Source organism: Chlorocebus sabaeus, chromosome 4, assembly GCF_047675955.1.
Source record: "Chlorocebus sabaeus isolate Y175 chromosome 4, mChlSab1.0.hap1, whole genome shotgun sequence".
Lineage (NCBI taxonomy): Eukaryota > Metazoa > Chordata > Mammalia > Primates > Cercopithecidae > Chlorocebus > Chlorocebus sabaeus.
This window is the reverse complement of record NC_132907.1, coordinates 20,239,427-20,259,910: the sequence shown is the minus strand read 5'-3', so window position 1 is coordinate 20,259,910 and position 20,484 is coordinate 20,239,427. Positions and strand designations below refer to the sequence as shown.

Here is a 20,484-nt window from a genome sequence, read left to right as displayed (position 1 = left end):
ACATATACAGACAGATGACTTTTCACATACATGGGTTCCACAAGGCCAATTTCAAACTTGACTATGCACAAATTTTGGTGTGTATGGGGGTCCTGGAACCAATCCCCCAAACATACCAAGGGATGACTGTAGTAGGAAATGGAATACTTGATTTTGAAAGGTTAGGAAAGCCCAGATTTTATATTTGTTGATGATTGTGTATGTGAATATGTTCTGTTCTATTTTCGAGCCTTTCTTAATGACACATTTAAGAAGATTTAATTCTATTGATTTTGTGTTTCCAAATTATATCACTAATCATTAACAAGAAAGGCATGAGTCTGGTAGTCAGATTCACTCCTCCTAGAGCTCTGAGGAAGCACTTTCCTCTTGTCATGTTTGTTCTCATGTCTGCCATTTAATCAACAGGCCATAGAAGTATAACATCAATTTTGCCTCTTTTAAATCCTCACTTGGAAACTTATTTCCTATTCCTCAGTCTCCCTCTGGGTGAGTGACTTATCTGAAAACAAAGGTAGTTCATGATTATTCATTTCTATTTAGAATTTGTGGTCTTTTGTGAGAAAATTACCCCAAATCCTCTTACTACAGAAAGTGTTGATTTTTCAAGCTGCAATTTTTTCATTCTTCTCACCGACTAAAAAAGTAATATCCAGGCTGGGCAACATAGGGAGACCTCATCTCTACAAAAAAATTTAAAAAATTATCCAGGCGTGGTGGCACACACCTATAGTCCCAACTACTCAGGAGGCTGAGATGGGAGGATCACTTGAGCCCGGGAGGTCGAGGCTGCAGTGAGCCGTGTTTGTGCCACTGTATTCCAGCCCAGGTGACAGGGTGAGACGCTGTCACACATACACACACACAAAGTAATATCCATTCCCCACATTTCTCATGAACTTTTAACTGCTGTTATTCCTATCGGTCATTTATGTTCCCAGCTATTCTTTATTAAAAAAAAAAAAACAAGACCAAAGAAGTGAGCCTCTTCTAAACTCGTCCTTTCTTCCACTCATATTTATGCTTTGTGTTTCTCAGAAATCTACAAAAAATTATAACCAAAGCAGCACAGGAAAGCTGATTGTCACATGGGAACATACTCCCCACGACAGGGCTCTGCTGTTTAACCTCCCCCAGCCTCTGGCTGGGAAAGCAGAGGTCATTTCTGGTACATAAGACCCAGGTGCCCGTAGGAGAGATACCAACAATGATTTCAGGCATATGAAACATTTACAACTTTATAGAATAAAATATATATTCGACCTGCACAAGAATTGTTTAGGCAAAAAATACATAGAACTACTAAACTGTGATCACAGCATGTCTCACTTTTCTTGATCTCTGTCAAAACTTGCTATAGCTTAAAATAGATTTTTTAGGGTCTGAGTACTGGGACATGTTATGTATCTGGATGTCTAGCCTTAACAGTCTTTCCATCAGCCAGCAGATATTTGCAACAACCAAGAAGAGTAGACTTGATCTCATTTTTGTCAAACTGGTAACAGAAGCTCTGAAGGGTGATTAGGGTGATGTAGACCCAGGAGCTTGTGCTGTTTAAAGCAGCAAATTTGACTAATTGTTTTTTCTATTGTAGTCCTCACAGAGACTTGATTCTTAGATCAAAAATTATCATTTTTGACTTTTAATTTTAAGTTTCAGGGACCATTTTTAAAGTAACATTTTTAAGATGACCTGTGCATAGGTCACTATATCACTAAGTCACAAACAGGGCCTGAGGCCCTTGCCACTCTCTCCAATCCTGTTTGAGGAGCTGGTGCCAATATCCAGAAACATGGATGCAGCTCCGACAGCCAGGAGCCAGCCTGAAAGAAGCCGTAACACGTCCTCTCAAGGTTTGAGTTGGGAACAAAGTACATGTCATCATTCAAATTTTCCTAGCTATTTTGATAAAACTGTTTAATGCACACATTTGAGTCTATCTTAAGACTTTTTCCCCTTTTATTAGGAAATATTTCAAAGAAGCATGTAATGTCCCTGAGCCAGAAGACAAGTTTAATATGGACAAATACACAGACCTGGTGACAGTCAGCAAACCAGTCATTTATATTTCAATAGAAGAAATCATCAGCACACATTCAGTAAGTGGGGCTGGGGAGGCATCTTAGCAATGGACCTATGGTTTAGGCATCTGTTATCTTGAAGATGTTTAATCTCTACGGGACTTATTGTACACGTGCTAATACTCATATTCTTAACCCTAAAAATCCCTCATTATTTATTCCATGACTCTTACACGTTAATAAAACTCCTTCTCCCAAACAGGAAAATTCTATTTTTACATAATATATTTATTCCCTGACTCCTATATATTAATAAAACTTCTCCCCGGAAAAGAAAGTGTACTTTTGGCATAATCCATTTACAAAGCGATTGTGACTGGGATGGTGGCTTATGCCTGTAATCCCAACACTTTGGGAGACTGAGGCAGGAGGATCGCTTGAGCCCACGAGTTTGAGACTAGCCTAGGCAACATAGTGAGACCCTCATCTCTACTTAAAAAATTTTTTAAATTAGCCAGGTTTAGTGGTACATGCCTGTAGTCACAGCTACTTAGGAGGCTGAGGTGGGAGGATCACTTGAGCTCAGGAGTCTGAGGCTGCAGTGATCTATGATCATACCACTGCACTCCAGCCTGGGCAATGGAGCGAGACCCTGACTCAAAAAATAATAATAATAAATAATAAAAATGAAGCCAGATTGTAAATGTGCAGTTTAAGCCCCAGGCAGGGACAGGCTATGGTGTTCTCATCAGCCAAAGTCATGCTATCTCGACCCACACCCTGTCTCTCCCCTCTTCCAGGAACCCTCTCAGTTTTTCCAGTAATTTTCTGAGGGAAATGAGATTATTCTTTTTATTCTAATATTTTAACATAGAGAGGCAGTAAACAGGCTGTGCAAAGAAAACAAGAAACTATCGCCCAATGGTGGTAGCCTTCTGCAAAGAATCACTTCCATTGTTCTGGAAACCACCATTTCTTGGAAGCAGGCAGTTTTTCACATCATGTGCTGTGCTATGACATCTACATCTGGTTTGCATGCAGACATCACTACTGTCAGCCATTAGCATCTATTAAGTATTTGTTGGGTGCAGGGCACTGTGCTCAGTGGCATGGGGAAGGAATTGGGAGGCTTTAGATGGTTTTGCAAACATTAAAATTTTTAAAAAGCTAATCATTGAGGGGTTTGCATTGTTTTGTTTTTAAGATCAGTTGGAACTTCTTTCCTGAAAAATCTTGGTTTTTAAAAGGTAACCTTTTCAAGAATAGTTTCAGACCTTATGAGTTAAAGCAAGGTCCTGGCGATATGTTAGCAATGCACCCTGGACCTCCCAAATTAGAACCTGCATTCTAACAAGATCCCAGAGGATTCAGATGCACATTCGAGTTCTAGATGCTTCAGTTAAGGATGCACCCAACTGGATTATACAGACAACTAAGGGGAAAGCGTAATAAATACACGTTCTCAAAGGTTGTGCTCCAGCCGTTCTCAAAGGTTGTGCTCCAGCCCCCATCAAACCAGACATACTAACAAGTGGCAGGTTAGCTGCTTAAAATTTCGGTCTATTATTAAGCTCTTCTAAGAAACTAAAGCTTGAATGCAGGTTTGAAGGAAAGATTGAATCTAGTATTGATTTTCTTCTTTCAGGATTGGAACAGGGAACTTCCTTGACATTTACATCAAGCTCTCAATACGTACTGATTAAATGAATAGGCTATCCTTCTTTTCTCTATATATAAACACCCTAAATTACAAGGAAAACTGTCCAGCAATCTAGCAATGCATTACTTACAAAAATAATTATCTATTGGACAGACTTGTTTATATTTGAGCAATGACCCATTTGTCTGTTTTTATGGTACATTATCTGTCTTCAAAGAATGTGCACATCTTGGGTGCACATTTGCTGAATGCAATATCCACATGCAAGAAAAATGGTGGGGAGTACTTGTTTAGAGTGAGAGATTCTTTCCTGACAGTAACAGAGAGAAAATGTTACCGTATTAATTTAGAAGTCTTAGAAGTCTTTAGGGAGAAATAGTCTCTTCTTTAGTTAACAAGAATTGAAAACAGAATTCAATCCTGGGAAAGAGAGCTTGTGACTGATTTGGAATTCCTTCCTGTGTTAGGTTGGAAGCAGATGTAATGTGGGGAAATTGTGTAATTTCATAGGAAGACTGTCCTGTTTACTGTCTGCCTTCTGTGTGGAGGCGTCCGTGAGCAGACACAAGCACAGCAGTAGCAGGATTTGCCAAGCCTGTGGCCATGTGCTTGCCCCTTTCTCTAAGGAAGACATAAGAACTTCAAAATAAGCTCTTTAAAAAGAAATTACTAGGAAATTTTGTCAGAATAAAAGGTAGAAGCTGACCACCTAAATCATTTTCAAAGAAAACAGCCAAATCAGTTGCCCTGTCTCATCAGAGAATAAGAGCATAAATTTATCCATCTTGCATATTTTGTTCTTGTCTCTTAGTTTTCCCTCCAAAACATCATATGTACCGCCTTTCCAGATTTTGCCCAGTCTTTGTATCACCTCTATTATTCATTTAATGCCTTTCTTTAAATCAACTCACCTTTTTAAAAACAACACATAATTTCTTTGCTTTAAAACAAAGTACCTCTACTATAGTGAAAAACTAGCCTGCTTTGCCATACACAGAAACTTGAGAAGAAAATAAGTATAGTGAAAACAAAATAGTTGGATACAGTCACTTCCTTGCCTTGAAGTTATGCATCTGAGGTGTGTTCTCTCTTTGTTAACAACCCTGCATGTGTCAGGGAAATGTTAAGAAAAATTTAGCATTAAACAGATACTCTCTCCTTCGCTGATCTTAAAGATGAGAAGAGAATGGAAAAGGCAGTAATCAAGACAGTGCTATGCTGGCATAAGGTTAGACATAAGGACCAACGGGATAGAATCAAGAGTCTAGAAATAAGCCATCACATTTATGGTCAATTCATTTTGACAAGGGACTAAGTTCAATGGGAAAATAGTGTCTTCAAATGGTGCTGGGACAGCTGGAAATTCAAATGCCAAAGAATGTAGTTGTGCCCCTTCCTTCTGCTCTATACAAAAAGTGAACTCAAAATGGGTCATGGACATAGATGGAAGAGCTAAAACTATAGATCTCTTTGAAATAAGATATAGGAGTAAATCTTTGTGACCTTGGATTAGGCAGTAGTTTCTTAGATTTGACACCAAAAACACAAGCAGCAAAGGAAGGAAATAAACTAGACTTCATCAAAATTGAAAACTTTTGAGCTATAAACAGAAATATCAAGAAATTGAGGCTAGGCATGGTGACTGACACTTGTAATCCTGGTACTTTGGGAGGCTAAAGCGAGAGGATTGCTTGAGGCCAGGAGTTCAAGACCAGCCTGAGCAACATAGTGAGCCCCCGTCTCTACAGAAAAGGGAAAAAAATTAGCTGGGTGTAGTGGTGCATTCCTGTAGTCCTAGCTACTCGAGAGAATGAGACAGGAGGATCCCTTAAAGCCAGGAGTTTGAGGCTGCAGTGAGCCATGATCATGCCATTGTACCCTAGCCTGGGTGACAGAGTGAGACCTTGTCTCATTTAAAAAAAAAAAAAAAAAATCATCTAGGCTTACACCTGTAATCCCAGCACGTTGGGAGGCTGAGGCAGGTGGATCACTTGAGGCCAGGAGTTCAAGACCAGCCTGGCCAACATGGAGAAACCCTGTCTCTACTAAAAAATACAAAAATTAACCAGGTATGGTGGCACATGCCTTTAATCCCAGCTAGTCGGAAGGCTGAGGCATGAGAGTCACTTGAGCCTGGGAGGTGGAGGTTGCAGTGAACCACTCCAGCCTGGGCAACAGAGCGAGAATTTGTCTCAAAAAAAAAAAAAAAAAAAAAGAGAAGACAACCAAGAGAATGAAAGAAAATAATTGTAAAAATGTATTTGATTGGGGACTTATATCCAGAATATATAAAGAAATCCTACAACTCAATGATAGAAACATAATCCAATTTAAAAATTGGACAATTACACATCAAAGGACACAATCAACTGAGTGAAAAGATAACCTATGGAATGGGAGAAAATATTTGTAAATCACATGTCTGGTAAAGGGTTAATATCTAGAATATATAAAGAATTCCTACAAATCGACAACAAAACAACCCAATTATAATATGAACAAAGGACTTGAACAGATGTTTTTCCAGAGAAGTATCCAGATGGTCAGCATCACTAATAATTAGAGAAATCAAAACCGAAACTGCAAGGATATACCACTGACACCCAATAGGATGATTAATATCAAAACAAAACAAGAAAAAAAAAAAAAACAGAAAATAAGTGTTGAGAAGGATGTGAAGAAAATGTAACCCTTGCACCCCGTTGGTGGGAATGTAAAATGATGCAGCTGCTGTGGAAACAGTATGGTGGTTCATCAAAAATTTAAACACAGAGGCTGGAGTATGGCGGCACGATCGATTTAAAAAAATGAAACATAGAATTACCTCATAATCTAACAGTTCCACTTCTGGAAGTATACCCACAGAAAATTGAAAGCAGAATCAAAGAGTTATTTGTTCACTCATGTTCATAGCAGCATTGTTCACAACAGCCAAGCGTCTATCACTAGATGCATGGATAAAATGTGTTATATTCGTACAATACGATATTATTCAGCTTTAAAAAGAAGGAAATTCTGATACATGCTACAACATGGAGGAACCTTGAGGACATTATGCTAATTGAAATGAGCCAGTCACAAAAAGACAAATACCGCTTATATAAGGTACCTAGAGTAATCAAATTCATAGAGGTATATTTGTGGTTTCCAGGGGATAGAAAGAAGACATAATGGAGAGTGATTACCAATGGGTACATGGTTTCTTTTAGGGTAGTGAAACTGTTCTACAGTCAGAGGGTGGTAATGGTTGCACAGCTCTGTGAATACACCAGAAGCCATTCCATCGTACATTTTAAGTGAGTGGATTTGAGGTATCTGAATTCATTTTGGTAAAGCTGTTGGAAAAAAGATTGAAAATGGAAAAGGAACTAGCTTTTCATTATGATGCAGGATTTTATAAAAATAGTTGCTCAGAACAACAAATGTTACCTCCTGTCTCCAGGATTACTAGTTCCATACTTTGGAAATGTTGTTTCAATGTAATTAGAAATCCAAGCAAAAACAGATGTGTTGCTGTTCGTGTATAAGGTTGTAACAATTAAACCAACTCCATTAAATTTTGTTTAAATGTTTAAAAAAGCAAAAACCAGATGTGTTGTCCTTCATGGTTTCCCCCAAGTGCTGCTACCCCTCAGGAGTTAACGCTGTTTCCTCTAAGACCTGGCAAGACACGCCAGCAGATGTTACTTATCTTTGGGCCTTCTTAGGATCAGGAAAGGGGAAACCACTCAGGACATCTAGGTCTCTTACATCCTTACCCAGGAGAGATCTTCATTGCAAGATTGAAACAGCTAATAGTAGTGATTAAGAAGAAGATAACTGTAGTGTTTTGATTACTGCATAGAAATGTAAATGCCCTTCCAGTTTGTTACCAACGTTAGCTGAAAGACCTGCCTCCTTCTGGACTCTTTCCCCCAACTTTGACTTTTTCTATGGAGGAAGAGCAAAGCACAGAGATCAGGCAGTAGAAGGCTACTCCTTGGCAGACCTTGCTGAAAAAGGGTTTATGAACATGTTTCTTGCTACAATTTCTTGGTGTACAGTAGGTACTTCCCTCTGAGATACAATAAAAACTGTATCTATGTCTCTGATTTTTATAAATGTCATACTTGTGTTTAAGATTTAAATAGTATGAGGAGGACATTATGAAAAATTTCATATAAATATGGTACAGTTGAGAATTTACTTTTTTCTTCGTGTGTGTGTTGCTTTCTACATAAAGCTCCTGTTGGAACACCAGGATGCAATTGCCCCTGAAAAAAATGACTTACTGAGTGAATTGCTGGGGTTGCTGGGAGAGGTACCAACCGTGGAATCTTTTCTTGGTAAGAGCTTGTTCCCTCACTTATCCCTTGGTTTTTGTTTAATTGGGTGGGTGGGTTGGTTGGTTGGTTGGTTGGTTAGTTGGTTGGTTGGTTGGTTTTCCTATCCTAGATAAAACAATTTCTTTTGGAATTTAATGCTTAAGCATATTTAAAGAATAACAAGTACACTTGCCCCTTCCTACAGTAAGAGTTCTATAATTGATAGAGTCCGGGATTATAAAATAATTCAGTATTTTTGAAGGTAAGCTCTAGATATGTAAAAAAGGAATTGTCAACCTGTATTATACAGAAAGAAGGCATCGTTAAAGAACCAAATTTATTAGAAAATGAGAAATAATTTTATTAACAGTTATCCTTTTTAGTAATTTGTTTGTATTTGAAATACGTATGTCCCATGTCATTTTAATTTTTCAATCGATATTTTAAAAGCCACTTTAGCTATAGTAGAATGTGGGTTTTGTGAAGACTATGATCTCCCATTTAATTACTGAGCCTGTCTTTCCCACAGAACCTTTATCTTACGTTGTTGGTGCCATCATCACAAAGAGTGAATTGTAAAAATAACACTAGGATTTTTTCCTTACAGGAGAAGGAGCAGTTGACCCCAATGACCCTAACAAGGCAAATACATTAAGTCAGCTTTCAAAGACCGAGATTTCTCTTGTCTTGGCAAGCAAATATGACATAGAGGACGGTGAAGCTATAGATAGCCGAAGCCTCATGATAAAGTAAGTTTGGGGGTTAAAGGGCACATGTCTCCAAATACACATCTTAAACCATGCAAATTCAAATAAGGCTAAATCCCAACTAATTTATTTAAAAGTATGTGAACATTGGCCAGGCATGGTGACTCACGCCTGTAATCTCAGCGCTTTGGGAGGCTGAGATAGGCGGATCACAAGGTCAAGAGATTGAGACCATCCTGGCCAACGTGGAGAAACGCCATCTCTACTAAAAATATAAAAATTAGCTATGCGTGGTGATGCATGCCTGTAGTCCCAGCTACTCGGGAAGCTGAGGCAGGAGAATTGCTTGAACCTGGGAGGCGGAGGTTGCAGTGAGTGGAGATCGTGCCACTATACTTCAGCCTGGCAAAAGAGCAAGACTCAGTCTCAAAAAAAAAAAAGTTTGTGAACATTGAAATCTATTATGTATATCCATCAAACATCTAATCAAGGGATAATAGACTCTGTAGAATTTAGGAAGGAATTAAATATTACAATAGTTTACAACACCTTCCTTGGTTTTTAGTTTTCCATGTAGTAATTTGATTTTTTTCCTTTGAGAAATGATTAACTCAGCTTACACAAGTCCTTAGGTAACTGAAGAGGAATATCTATTACAGAGTGGCCAGAAGATTAGTAAGGAAATCCAGTTAACCAACGTTAATTTCTGGTATAGAATCATGTAAAAACACATACCTACGATAAGACATTATGATCGCATCTGATTTATTGGCCTCCTTCCTATTAAACTGATCCTGGATATGTTTACCAGCTTTAACTTTATTTGTACCCTACTTCCTGCCACCAAAGACTTCAAGTGAAGCATTCACACTTTAAATAATACTATCTTTTCTCCATCAAAGAATCCAGGATATTCCACATCCATCCTTTACACACAGAGTAAGAAAGAGAATGAGATTCATGATACAACACCATAAATCAAAACACCATAAATCAAAAGCATACGCTGACCAAGCAATGCAGTTTTCAAGAACTTATACAGACCCGAGAGTGCGTATCAGTACATTAGAACAGTTTTGTATTGGGGTGAGATGGAGACTGCCAGTGGAAAAACGAGGACAAAAGGGACCAAGTGTGTGTTGAAACAATACTTCACATATTACTTCCAAGCTACCTGTCCTGAATTCTGAGATTGTTATTTGTGGCAAGAGCTTTCTGTCCTGCCACTGATGTGCTGAAGTGTGCTTGAAATGTGAATGAAGACAGCATTCATCTCCACTTAATTTTCTTTTTTTTAAACATTCAATCGTCTATGAAAACAACAGGAAGAACTTCTTCACTGTGCTGTGTTGATATGTTCTTCTCTTAGGCTTGTTGATTTTGTCCTCAGATCATCTGAGGCTCCATTTGGTCATGCACCATTTGGTCAATGCTTGTCTACCTACTCTGTGTTCATGCACTGGGCTTGAGACCGGGATACAACAGTGGGCAAGCTGGTAACAGCCTCTGTCTTACAGGGGTGGAGAGCACAGCTCGACAGTAGGACCGTGACCAAGTTGCAGGACTAGGACTTACCCTTGGCCTCACAAGAGTTGAGGGCAGTTCTTTATGACTACGGATTACCAAGGCAGATCAAACTTTCAGGGAGACAATTCAGGACAGGGCAGGAGAGAAAGGGGGAGACAGTCTCCACCCTGGGTTCCTCTGAACAAGTGCCAATTATAAAGATAACTGGAAATACAGATTGTGTGGTTTTGCCATGTAAATGAAATTAGGGCAACTATCCCATGATCTCATAAGCTTTGTCCTTTAGAAGTAATGGGAAGAAATTTTTTCTTAATTAGTTTTGTCTGCTATTTCAACATTATTTTCTAAATGCAGTCAACTCAAATGTCTGCACGATGTCTGAGAATCACAATTTGAGTAGTTCAAAGTATCAGATCATCTGAATATCATATATATTTATACTTATTCCTGAGCACCAGTCTCAATGATTCCGTAAATTCTAGGAAATCACATTTTAAAGATAAAACCATAAAAGTCAGGCCTGTCTGGAAGCAATGTGTCTTAGCCTGGGAAACCTGGGACGTTGTCCTGTTTGCCTTACCCATTACCCAGCCTCGGCCCTTGTGTGGCTCTCCCCCAGTCCCCAGTGTGTGTTGGAAACAAACACTATCCACTTCTTTAATCACCACACTATGTAGAGCCAGCAGTGGGTTTATTTTTTGTTGTGGTAAAATACACATAAAACTTCCCATTTCAGCCATTTTAAAGCGTACATGCATTTAGTACATTCACAGTGTGCAACCATCACTGTTGTCTAGTTCCAGAACATTTTTATCAGATGTGAACCCTGTATGCATTAAGGAGTCATTCCCCATTCCCCGCTGCTGCCCAGCCCCTAGCAACTACCAGTCTGCACTCTATGTCTTTGAACTTTTGCCTGAAGATATGAAGTCGTATCTCACTGTGGTTTTGGTTTATACTTTTCCAATGACCAAAAATGTTGAGGATCCTTCCATGTTTGTCATCCACTTGTGTATTTATGTATTCTTTTTGGAGAAATGTCTATGTAAGTCCTTTGCCCATTTTAAAATTAGGTTGTTTGTGGTTTTGTTCCTCAGTTGTAAGAGTTGTTTATATATTCTGGATACTGGACCCTTATCAGATAGATGATTTGCAAATATTTTTGCCCCTTCTGCGAGTTCTCTTTTACTCTCTTGATAATGTCCTTTTCTGCACAAGTGTGTTTTTTCTTTTTTAATTTCGATGAAGTCCAGTTTATCTGTTTTTTTGTTGTTGTTGTCGTTGCTTGTGAGATTTACCCTAATGTTTTCTTCTAAAGGTTCTATAGTTTTAGCCTTTACAGTTAGGTCAATTAACCCTTTTTGAGTTAATTTTTGTGTGTGGTGTGAGACAGGTGTCCACCTTCATTCTTTTTTGTTGTTGTTGTTGTTTTTTGTTTGAGACGGAGTCTCACTCTGTCACCCAGGCTGGAGTGCAGTGGCATGATATTGGCTCACTGCAAGCTCTGCCTCCTGGGTTTATTCCATTCTCCTGCCTCAGCCTCCTGAGTAGCTGGGACTACAGGCACCCGCCACCATGCCCAGCTAATTTTTTGTGTTTTTAGTAGAGGTGGGGTTTCATTGTGTCAACCAGGATGGTCTCGATCTCCTGACCTCGTGATCCGCCCACCTCAGCCTCCCGAAGTGCTGGGATTACAGGCATGAGCCACTGCACCTGGCCCCACCTTCATTCTTTTGCATGTGGATGTCCAGTTGTCCTAGCACCGTTAGTTAAAGAGACTATTCTTTCTCCATGGAATGGTCTAGGCACCCTTGTCAAAAACTAATTGACCATACATGTATGGTTTTATTTCTGGATTCTCAATTCTACTCCATTCACTTATACGTCTCTCCTTGTACTAGTGCCACACCATATTGCTCACTGTAGCTTTGTAGTGAGTTTTGAAATAGGGAAGTCCTCCAACTTCTTTCTTCTTTTTCAAGATTGTTTTAGTCTTGCAGTTGAATAGGTCTCTTGCAGTTATATGTGAATTTTAGGATCTACTTTTCCATTTATGTGAAAAAGGCTTGAGGTCAGTGTTTTAATAGAGGCCCTAAGTCTTTTATGCTCAAAGACCTTCCTCTTGGCATACTGTGAGATCCTACTGTTGGCCGACCACTTTACTAAGCAGCCCAGAGATCAATGTAGGTAACAATCTGAAATCAACACTGACTGGTTAGCCATCCCTGAAAGTGAAATGTGGGTATTGCCAAAAGATTTAATAGAATTATCTCTATGACTTTAGTCAAGCCCTGCTTCTAAATATGTTTCCTTTAAAGTACATATTTGAAAAGTCTTGATACTAACAGATAATTACAAAGTACAGCATTGACAGGGAACCTGAAAATTGAGTCTTTTTCTTTAAGGCAAGGAAACTAAAGTCTAAAAATACCAGTATCCGTCCATGGCCTGTTAGGAACCAGGCCGCACAGCAGGAGGGGAGCAAGTGAAGCTTCATCTGTATTTACAGCTGCTCTCCATCGCTGGCATTAATACCTGAGCTCCACCACCTATCAGATCAGTGGTAGCATTAGATTCTTATAGGAGTGTTAGCCCTATTGTGAACTGCACATGCAAGGGATCTAGGTTGCACACTCCTTATGAGAATCTAATGCCTGATGATCTGTCACTGTCTCCCATCATCCACAGATGGGACTGGCTAGTTGCAAAAAAACAAGCTCAGGGCATCCACTTATTCTGTATTATGGTGAGTTGTATAATTATTTCATTGTATATTACAATGCAATAATAATAGAAATAAAGTGCAGAATAAATGTAATGTACTTGAATCATCCTCCTGAAATCATCCCTCACCCTGTCCATGGAAAAATTGTCTTCCACAAAACCTATCCCTGGTGCCAAAATGGTTGGGGACCACTCCTTTAAAATATTGACTCGAACACTCTCATGAGAATGATTTTTTTCCAAGCTAATAAACCAAATTTGTAACTCAAGCATAAGATGTAGTTCTTGAGATTCATTAGAGAACCAAATTTAACTAAGACAGTGACTTTTTAAGTTATGAAGTGGATAGACATGAAATGCAGAGCAACTGGGATGTGAAAATACCTAGCTTTTCTCTATCAAAAACCTATTCTGCTTTTTTGTTAAACAGATTGTGTTCTTAACTTTCAGAAATGCCCTTAAGTTTAATTACAATGTCACTAGCTTTCCAGTCATGAGTAGCTCATCTTCATGGGGGCCCCCACAGTAGCAGAATTTGAGGCATTGTTAATCCTTATGCTTGTAAATTTAATTCCATGCGGCCGGGCGCGGTGGCTCAAGCCTGTAATCCCAGCACTTTGGGAGGCCGAGACGGGTGGATCACGAGGTCAGAAGATCGAGACCATCCTGGCTAACACGGTGAAACCCCGTCTCTACTAAAACTACAAAAAAAACTAGCCGGGCGAGGTGGCGGGCGCCTGTAGTCCCAGCTACTCGGGAGGCTGAGGCAGGAGAATGGCGTGAACCCGGGAGGTGGAGCTTGCAGTGAGCTGAGATCCGGCCACTGCACTCCAGCCCCGGCGACAGAGCGAGACTCTGTCTCAAAAAAAAAAAAAAAAAAATTTAATTCCATGCTAGTCTCATAATTCTTACTCATTAGATGAGGATTAAGATGATGATAATAGCAAACACCTATGTAGTGCTTACCATGGACCAGGGACAGTTTTTATGTACTCTATGTGTGTGTGCATGTGCACACACACACCAAATGCGAAGTGCTCCAGAATTCCAAACCTTTTGAGAGCTGACACTGCTCAAAGGAAATGCTTGTTGGAGCGTTTTGAATTTTTCGGATTTAGGATGCTGAACCAGTAAGTATATAATGCAAATATTCCAAAATCTGAAAAGATAAAAAGTCTGAAACACTTTTGGGCCCAAGCATTTTGATAAAAGGGCACATAATCTGTAAAGAGAGAAAGAGAATAACATGTGCGTATATATATTAAAATAAACGTGTAAAATATGTATGTAATATTCTCAGCAACCCCAAGAGACTGGAGGTTATTATCAGTGTTTTACAGATGAGGAAACTGGCAGAGAACAAATACAAACCTTTTCCTGGGTAATACCGTTACTAAGTGGAGCAGAGATTCAAACCCACGTGATTTTAAATCCTCCAGGGCCTACACTCTTGATAATAAAGTTTTACAAGTTGTCTAGGGCAAGGTCATTGTTCTTTGCATTCTTAAGGATCTTAGAATAAATAATGAGAATTATTAGCTGAGCTAACAGTTACTGAGTAACGGAGGCTGGAGCATTTTTCCAGGACAAAGAGGAGGGACAAAGGGCACATATCAGAATAGGAAGAAATATTTATTTCTTCTTTCCTTGTGTATGTTTATAGAATAGAGAACCTTAGTTTGGGCTATTGCTATTTTTCTAATACTACCAAGCACAGGGATATTAAAAAAAAAAAAAAAAGAAGAAGAAGAAGAAGCCTGGTCTAGGAATCCTAAAACCTAGTCGAGGGGTCTTAGGATAACATAGGGTGATAACCTCAGTCTATCGCTTATTAACCATAGAACTCAGCAAGTTGCCTTGCCATCAGTTTCTCCTCCTTAATGTAGAGGAGAGGGGAAAGGAAGGGCTATGATGATCACATGAAATTATAATTAATACCATATAAATTATATAGAACCATGCAATTGTCAACCTTTCATTATAACTTATGATGCAATTTAAAATATGTGATCCTTCTGGCCTTAATTAAGCTTAGTTTCCCACAAAAGTATGTGCGTTTAAGTAGAAGGCAATATTTGTGGTTTTTAATCATACTTAACTGCTTGAGTTCTTAAATTGTCATCTCTTAAGAATTTCCTATCACATGATTAAGTTCAGGTCCCATGATCCCAGCTGAACGATTTCCTTGTTTTTTGGTCCAAACTAGCAGGAGCACTAAATGGCTAAGGTGATATTTGAGATCTGGAGCTAATAATGTAAATTATGTTGTTAGGACTTTAAATATTGAAAATATTCCTTAGTTTCCACAAACACTGATTCCTTTTCAACCTTGGGCACACTAGAAGCAGATGACAGAGGGAGAGCTTCAGGAATGCTACTGGTAATAATAGATGCCATATGAATGGCGTGGCCAAACCCAAGGGGCCACACCAGCTTACAAGCGCCATATGGCTCATTTATCTACAGTGGAATTTGAGCACCGCTATGATGAATAAACTCCCTGGTGTATTTCTTTCTCTTTTTTTCTTAATTCTTTTTCAAAATGAGATACCTCCTCATTAAAGGAGGGCAAGACCCGTGGTTTGGATCAACCTATCTTACATATTTGAAGAGCCCCAACACCAATACTCTAAGCAGTTGATTTATGCTGGTCAGACCATATCCAGAATGTTATATTTGGACTGGGGTGGGAAGGGGAATGCATGTTAAGGTCATTGGCAACTGGAATGTGAGCAGGACTGTGAGCTCTTTGCAGATGCCATTGTGAGGAGCTTTAAGGGACTGAGCGATTTCACTTGGAAAAAGGAAATATGGTAGAAGAGGGGATAGAGGGACACAGTCTTGGCATTTCTCTGTAGGTTTTTCAGGAGCTGCTGATTTGGAAAGGGAATTGGACTTGTTTCCTGCAGCTCTAGTCTCTTAGGTTTTAGTTGCCACATTTGTACAATCAGGGATTGGATTGTTTTTCAAAGGTCTCCCTCCAGGCCACAGTCCTGTGACTAACCAGGTTCCATGACTGGGTGGCCTGGAAGGCAGGCCTCTAGAGTGAGCTCCTGTTTGCGAATGGAATGTGCCAATATTGTACTCTCCAAAAGAAATTTAATATAAGCCACATGTAATGTTAAGTTTTCTAGAAGCCTCATTTTAACAAGAAATAGATGAAATTGATTCTAATAATGTATTTTATTTAACCAAATATATGCAAAAATATTTAAATATGCAATAAATGTAAAAAATAGATGAGATATTGTACATTCTTTGTTTCATACAGCATCTTCAGAATCCAGTGTGTGTTTCACACAGCACATCTCAGTTTGTACTAGCCATGTCTCAAGTGCTCAAATGTCACCTGTGGCCAGTGGCAGCCATCATGGGCAGCACAGCTTTAAGGACCATGTGAGTGCTTACCATGTGCCAGACCTCACAGAAGACTTTAGATCTTTTCATCCAATCCTTGCCTCAGTCCTGAGAGACTCCGGTTTTATAAATGAAAAAACAAAACCCACAAGGATTATATAACTTGCACACATCCACATGGCTAATATGCAACAAGAGTCCAAACCAAGACAGATTTGGTTTTAAATCTGCCCGTCCCCATTGTCCTTAAGCACTAGACACACTGTAGTGGGAGGGGGGTGGGTTCCCTGTCGTGGGACTGGATGGTTACTTATGTCTGAGGTAGAACTTTGGCAATGAATTCCACAGGCCTGATGTACAGTAGAAGCCCAAGAGAAACAGGCTGTGTGAGCAGTTTGTCCTCCAGCAACTCCTGAGCAAATAAACATTCTTTGTCTTTGGTGGGGCACGTTTTAGTGACTCCAGTCATTTGGTCATTACACAGCTTCTCTAAAGAACTGGAGATTCCCTAGAAACTGTATATCACAATTAGTTCTGAGAATACTATTTCAAATAAGAAAGTTACAATATTTACAATTTTTAAATTACCCAAAGCTTTTACTTTTAACTCAGCGTTCCTGTTTAATACGTTGATGATGATGACTGGAGGAAGGTGGTGTGTAGGAAGGAAAGGATACGTGGCTTTCTCAGCCACAGCTGCCTTAGGAAATATGCCATCCCCCACGTGGCTGTAATTAGCTGTGAGCCCACCTTTGACTCTCCATGGAGTATTTAGCTGTGCATTCCCAGACGGCCTGTAAATCCCCAGCAGCAAAGGGTCATAGGGCCAGAGGAAATGGTTCTCCAAAGGCCAGGGGGAAGGGAGGCAAGGAAGACACATTGTGATTGTTCTTTTCACACAGACTTCTGATAAATAGGAAATGGGAAAAATGATGTTTACAGATGGCTTATTGGATTTTATCCTATTTTCAAAAGTCATATATTTGTAATTAACTTGGAAGGTTTCTTTGTCATTTGGGAGTAGTTGCCCATATCCTTCAAAATGTGAACATTTTATTTTCATTTCTAAATTTCATGCTACATGAACATTTCCTGCTAGAGTTTAGGAAGAAAAATTAGTCATTCAGTGATATCATGTAATGACTTTGAAATAACGGGACTACAGTAAAAGTGAAACTTCAGACGTCAATTAGACCAGTGTATGTATAATTTAAACAAACATTTGTCTGTGTTTCCTTTTCTTCCTTTCTTTTCTTTCTGTTTATCTATCTGAGATGGAGTCTCACTTTGTCACCCAGGCTGGAGTGCAGTGGCACGTTTTCAGCTTACTGCAACCTCTGCCTCCTGGGTTTAAGCAATTCTCACACCTAGGCCTCCTGAGCACCTGGAATTACAGGCACATGCCACCATGCCCAGCTAATTTTTGTATTCTTAGTAGGGATGGGATTTTGCCATGTTGGCCAGGCTGGTCTGGAACTCCTGACCTCAGGTGATTGGCCCATCTCGGCCTCCCAAAATGCTGGGATTGCAGGAGTGAGCCACTGCGCCTGGCCCTTTTTTTTATATATATATATTTTTTATTTTCCAATAATACTGTTTCCACCTTATGTAAAAGTGAGCAAACTGGACCCTTTATCTTTTGTGTTAAAACCTTTTTACATAATTACATAACATGATCCCTCACTAGGAAGGGGTGGCCAATCGCCATAAAAAACACCTATGAGAGAACATATGGTTTTCGTACTTCCAGAAGAATTTTCCAGTTCTTTACTATTTACTGAGAAGCTCTTCTATTCTATTCTACCTGAAGGTGAGGACCTAACCCTATTTGTTAGTTGCTCAGGCCCTTGAACACTGTCCTCCTCGCCGCTATGCCAGCTCACAGCCCAAGCCTCCACAGCTCACACTGGACGTTTGCTGCCACCGGTCTTCAAACTCTTTCATAGCTTTCTGATAGCAGGACAGTTGGTCTGGCTCCTAAAGGCTTATGAAGTATTAAGCCGGCCCAGAAGTCTAGGTGCTATTAAAGTCAGGAAAGGAGAATATTAGATATCATTACTGCACTCTGCAGTAGCAGGCCGTATCAGCAGCACTTGTTCCCCTGCCCATCGAAAAGTAGTCTCGGTCTAAAAAAGAAGGAAAGGTATTTAGAGAGGAAATCTTGTGATATACTTGTGCCCATGTTATTGACAGTATAATCCTACAACATCAAGCACATAAAGCCCAGACTTTGATTATCAAGCATTCATAAACGTTCAAGAGTCTTACCGCAGACCTGGTGAATATCTGCAGGAATGTTTTATTATAAGGTATTATCTTTGAAGCTTCAGTATTGTATGTGTTTGTGCACTCTCTTAGGAGAAACAGATTTTTGTGCATAAGGACTACAGTCTGAAAGTCTGTCTCTTTCTCTGTTTTGTTAAGGACCAAGAAGCTGATAATTGATGTGATCCGGAACCAGCCAGGGAACACATTGACAGAAATCTTAGAGACACCAGCCACTGCGCAACAGGTAATTTGGCTTTAAGTGTAAAATAATAATAGGAGTTGATTTTCTTAGTAAATCTTTATGCCAAATGTTTATTATCTCAGAGAAACTGTATCTGACATGGTCCAGAAGTAAGGAATTTTATCTATTACTGTAGTGGATTCAGTTCAGCCATATATAAACCTGTAGGAAGTATCAATGGGGATGAAATAGAAAATACAGCGCCAAATTCATGCCAAATATACTTTTGTCTTAACCTAGGATGATAGTTCTGGGTTTTTCAAAGCGTGGAAATGTTCATCATAGTATTTATCACACAGTAGATGGGCAAGTAAGTCAGTTGAGAGAGTTCTAGCTGACAGGATATTGAAAAATATCTTTCCAATTTTATGTATTTACTAACTTGAAACAAATAAGCATCTCACATGTTAAAGATGTTTTCCAAATGCTCCAGAAGCAACTATTGAGTCCACTGGGTCAAAGCATCATTATGTTAGCGTAAGTAAGGTTTCACAACAATCTTGCATTTAACTTTTTATTAACATCTTTGAAAATGTGTCATTGTTCATTCTAAAATAAATTTAAAGTTATTATTTTAGTACCAATAATTGCCACTCCCTAAACAAAAGTTAATTATTTAATTAACTACTTCTTAGCAGAGCTATACATAATTTTCCTGGATCATTCTTAATTTAATTGATTGCCAAGGAATCCTTGTAATGGTTTTTAATTTAAAAAATATAAAAGGCTGGGCATGGTGGCTCATGTCTGTAATCCCAGTACTTTGGAAGGCTGAGGTGTGTAGATCGTTTGAACCCAGGAGTTCAACACTAGACTGGACAACACAGTAAGACCCTCATCTCTAACTTTTAAAACTTTTTAATAAAAAATGTAAAACTAAACTTCAAATCACGTGTTTGTTAATGTGTGAATATGTTTTCAACAATATGGGTAAAATATTACGCTAGGTTCGTATAAAAGACTTTTACTTCTTACTATTTTTCATTTTCCCCTAAATGTGTCATGAATAAGTGACTGAGAACACAGACTTCTGAGATCAAGTATACCTCTGCACCTCCTAGGTGTGTAACTCTGCGCACTTAGAAGCATTGCTGTGCCTCAGTTTCCTCAACTGTTAAATGGGATTATTAATAGTACCCAGTTCACAGACAGTATTAAGTGAGTTAAAACATGTTAAATGGGTACATTCGTATCTGGCGTATATTAAGTGCTCAACAATGTTGGCTGCTGCTTTTGTTATTTACTGCTAACCTGGTAATAATGTTCCTGTGTCAATAATGTTGACCTACCTGTCCTATGTCTGACATTACTGTGCCTAACTAATAGTTGTTTCCTTAGACTTCATCTATTGAGTCAGTCAATTGTCTCGTACAATGAAATGGGAAGACCAATAGTCTCTTTTTATTACTGTTTCCTTTTACAGACTATCCAAAGAGTGTTCCTTCATTTATTCATTTGCTCATCGTTTGTTTGGGAATTTATGATATGCCATCTTATTCCTTTTGCTCAAAGAAACTTTGCAGGTTTTTCAGAGTTGCTGGTTTGTGATTCCCTTATAAGAGTAAAGCTCTCTGACTGCCTCTGTTGGTTTAGTTCAGGACTCTCCATAAACATGGCTGATGTGTGAGAGTTTAGCTGGGTTCTGAACATTCAGGGTTCTCATAGCCACATTTCA

The 20,484-nt window shown here is 39.1% G+C and overlaps 1 protein-coding gene across 5 annotated transcripts in view; it reads left to right on the top strand.

Annotated features, from left to right (window-relative positions):
* IQGAP2 (IQ motif containing GTPase activating protein 2) overlaps nucleotides 1-20,484 on the top strand; it is a 310,003-nt gene that overhangs the window by 276,310 nt on the left and 13,209 nt on the right. For all 5 annotated transcript variants that reach the window (XM_007975849.3, XM_073014669.1, XM_073014668.1 and 2 more), the window contains 4 exons: nucleotides 1,967-2,099; nucleotides 7,904-8,006; nucleotides 8,593-8,734; nucleotides 18,725-18,812. In XM_007975849.3, the coding sequence (XP_007974040.2) occupies nucleotides 1,967-2,099; nucleotides 7,904-8,006; nucleotides 8,593-8,734; nucleotides 18,725-18,812 (466 nt within the window). The remainder of the gene's footprint in view (nucleotides 1-1,966; nucleotides 2,100-7,903; nucleotides 8,007-8,592; nucleotides 8,735-18,724; nucleotides 18,813-20,484) is intronic.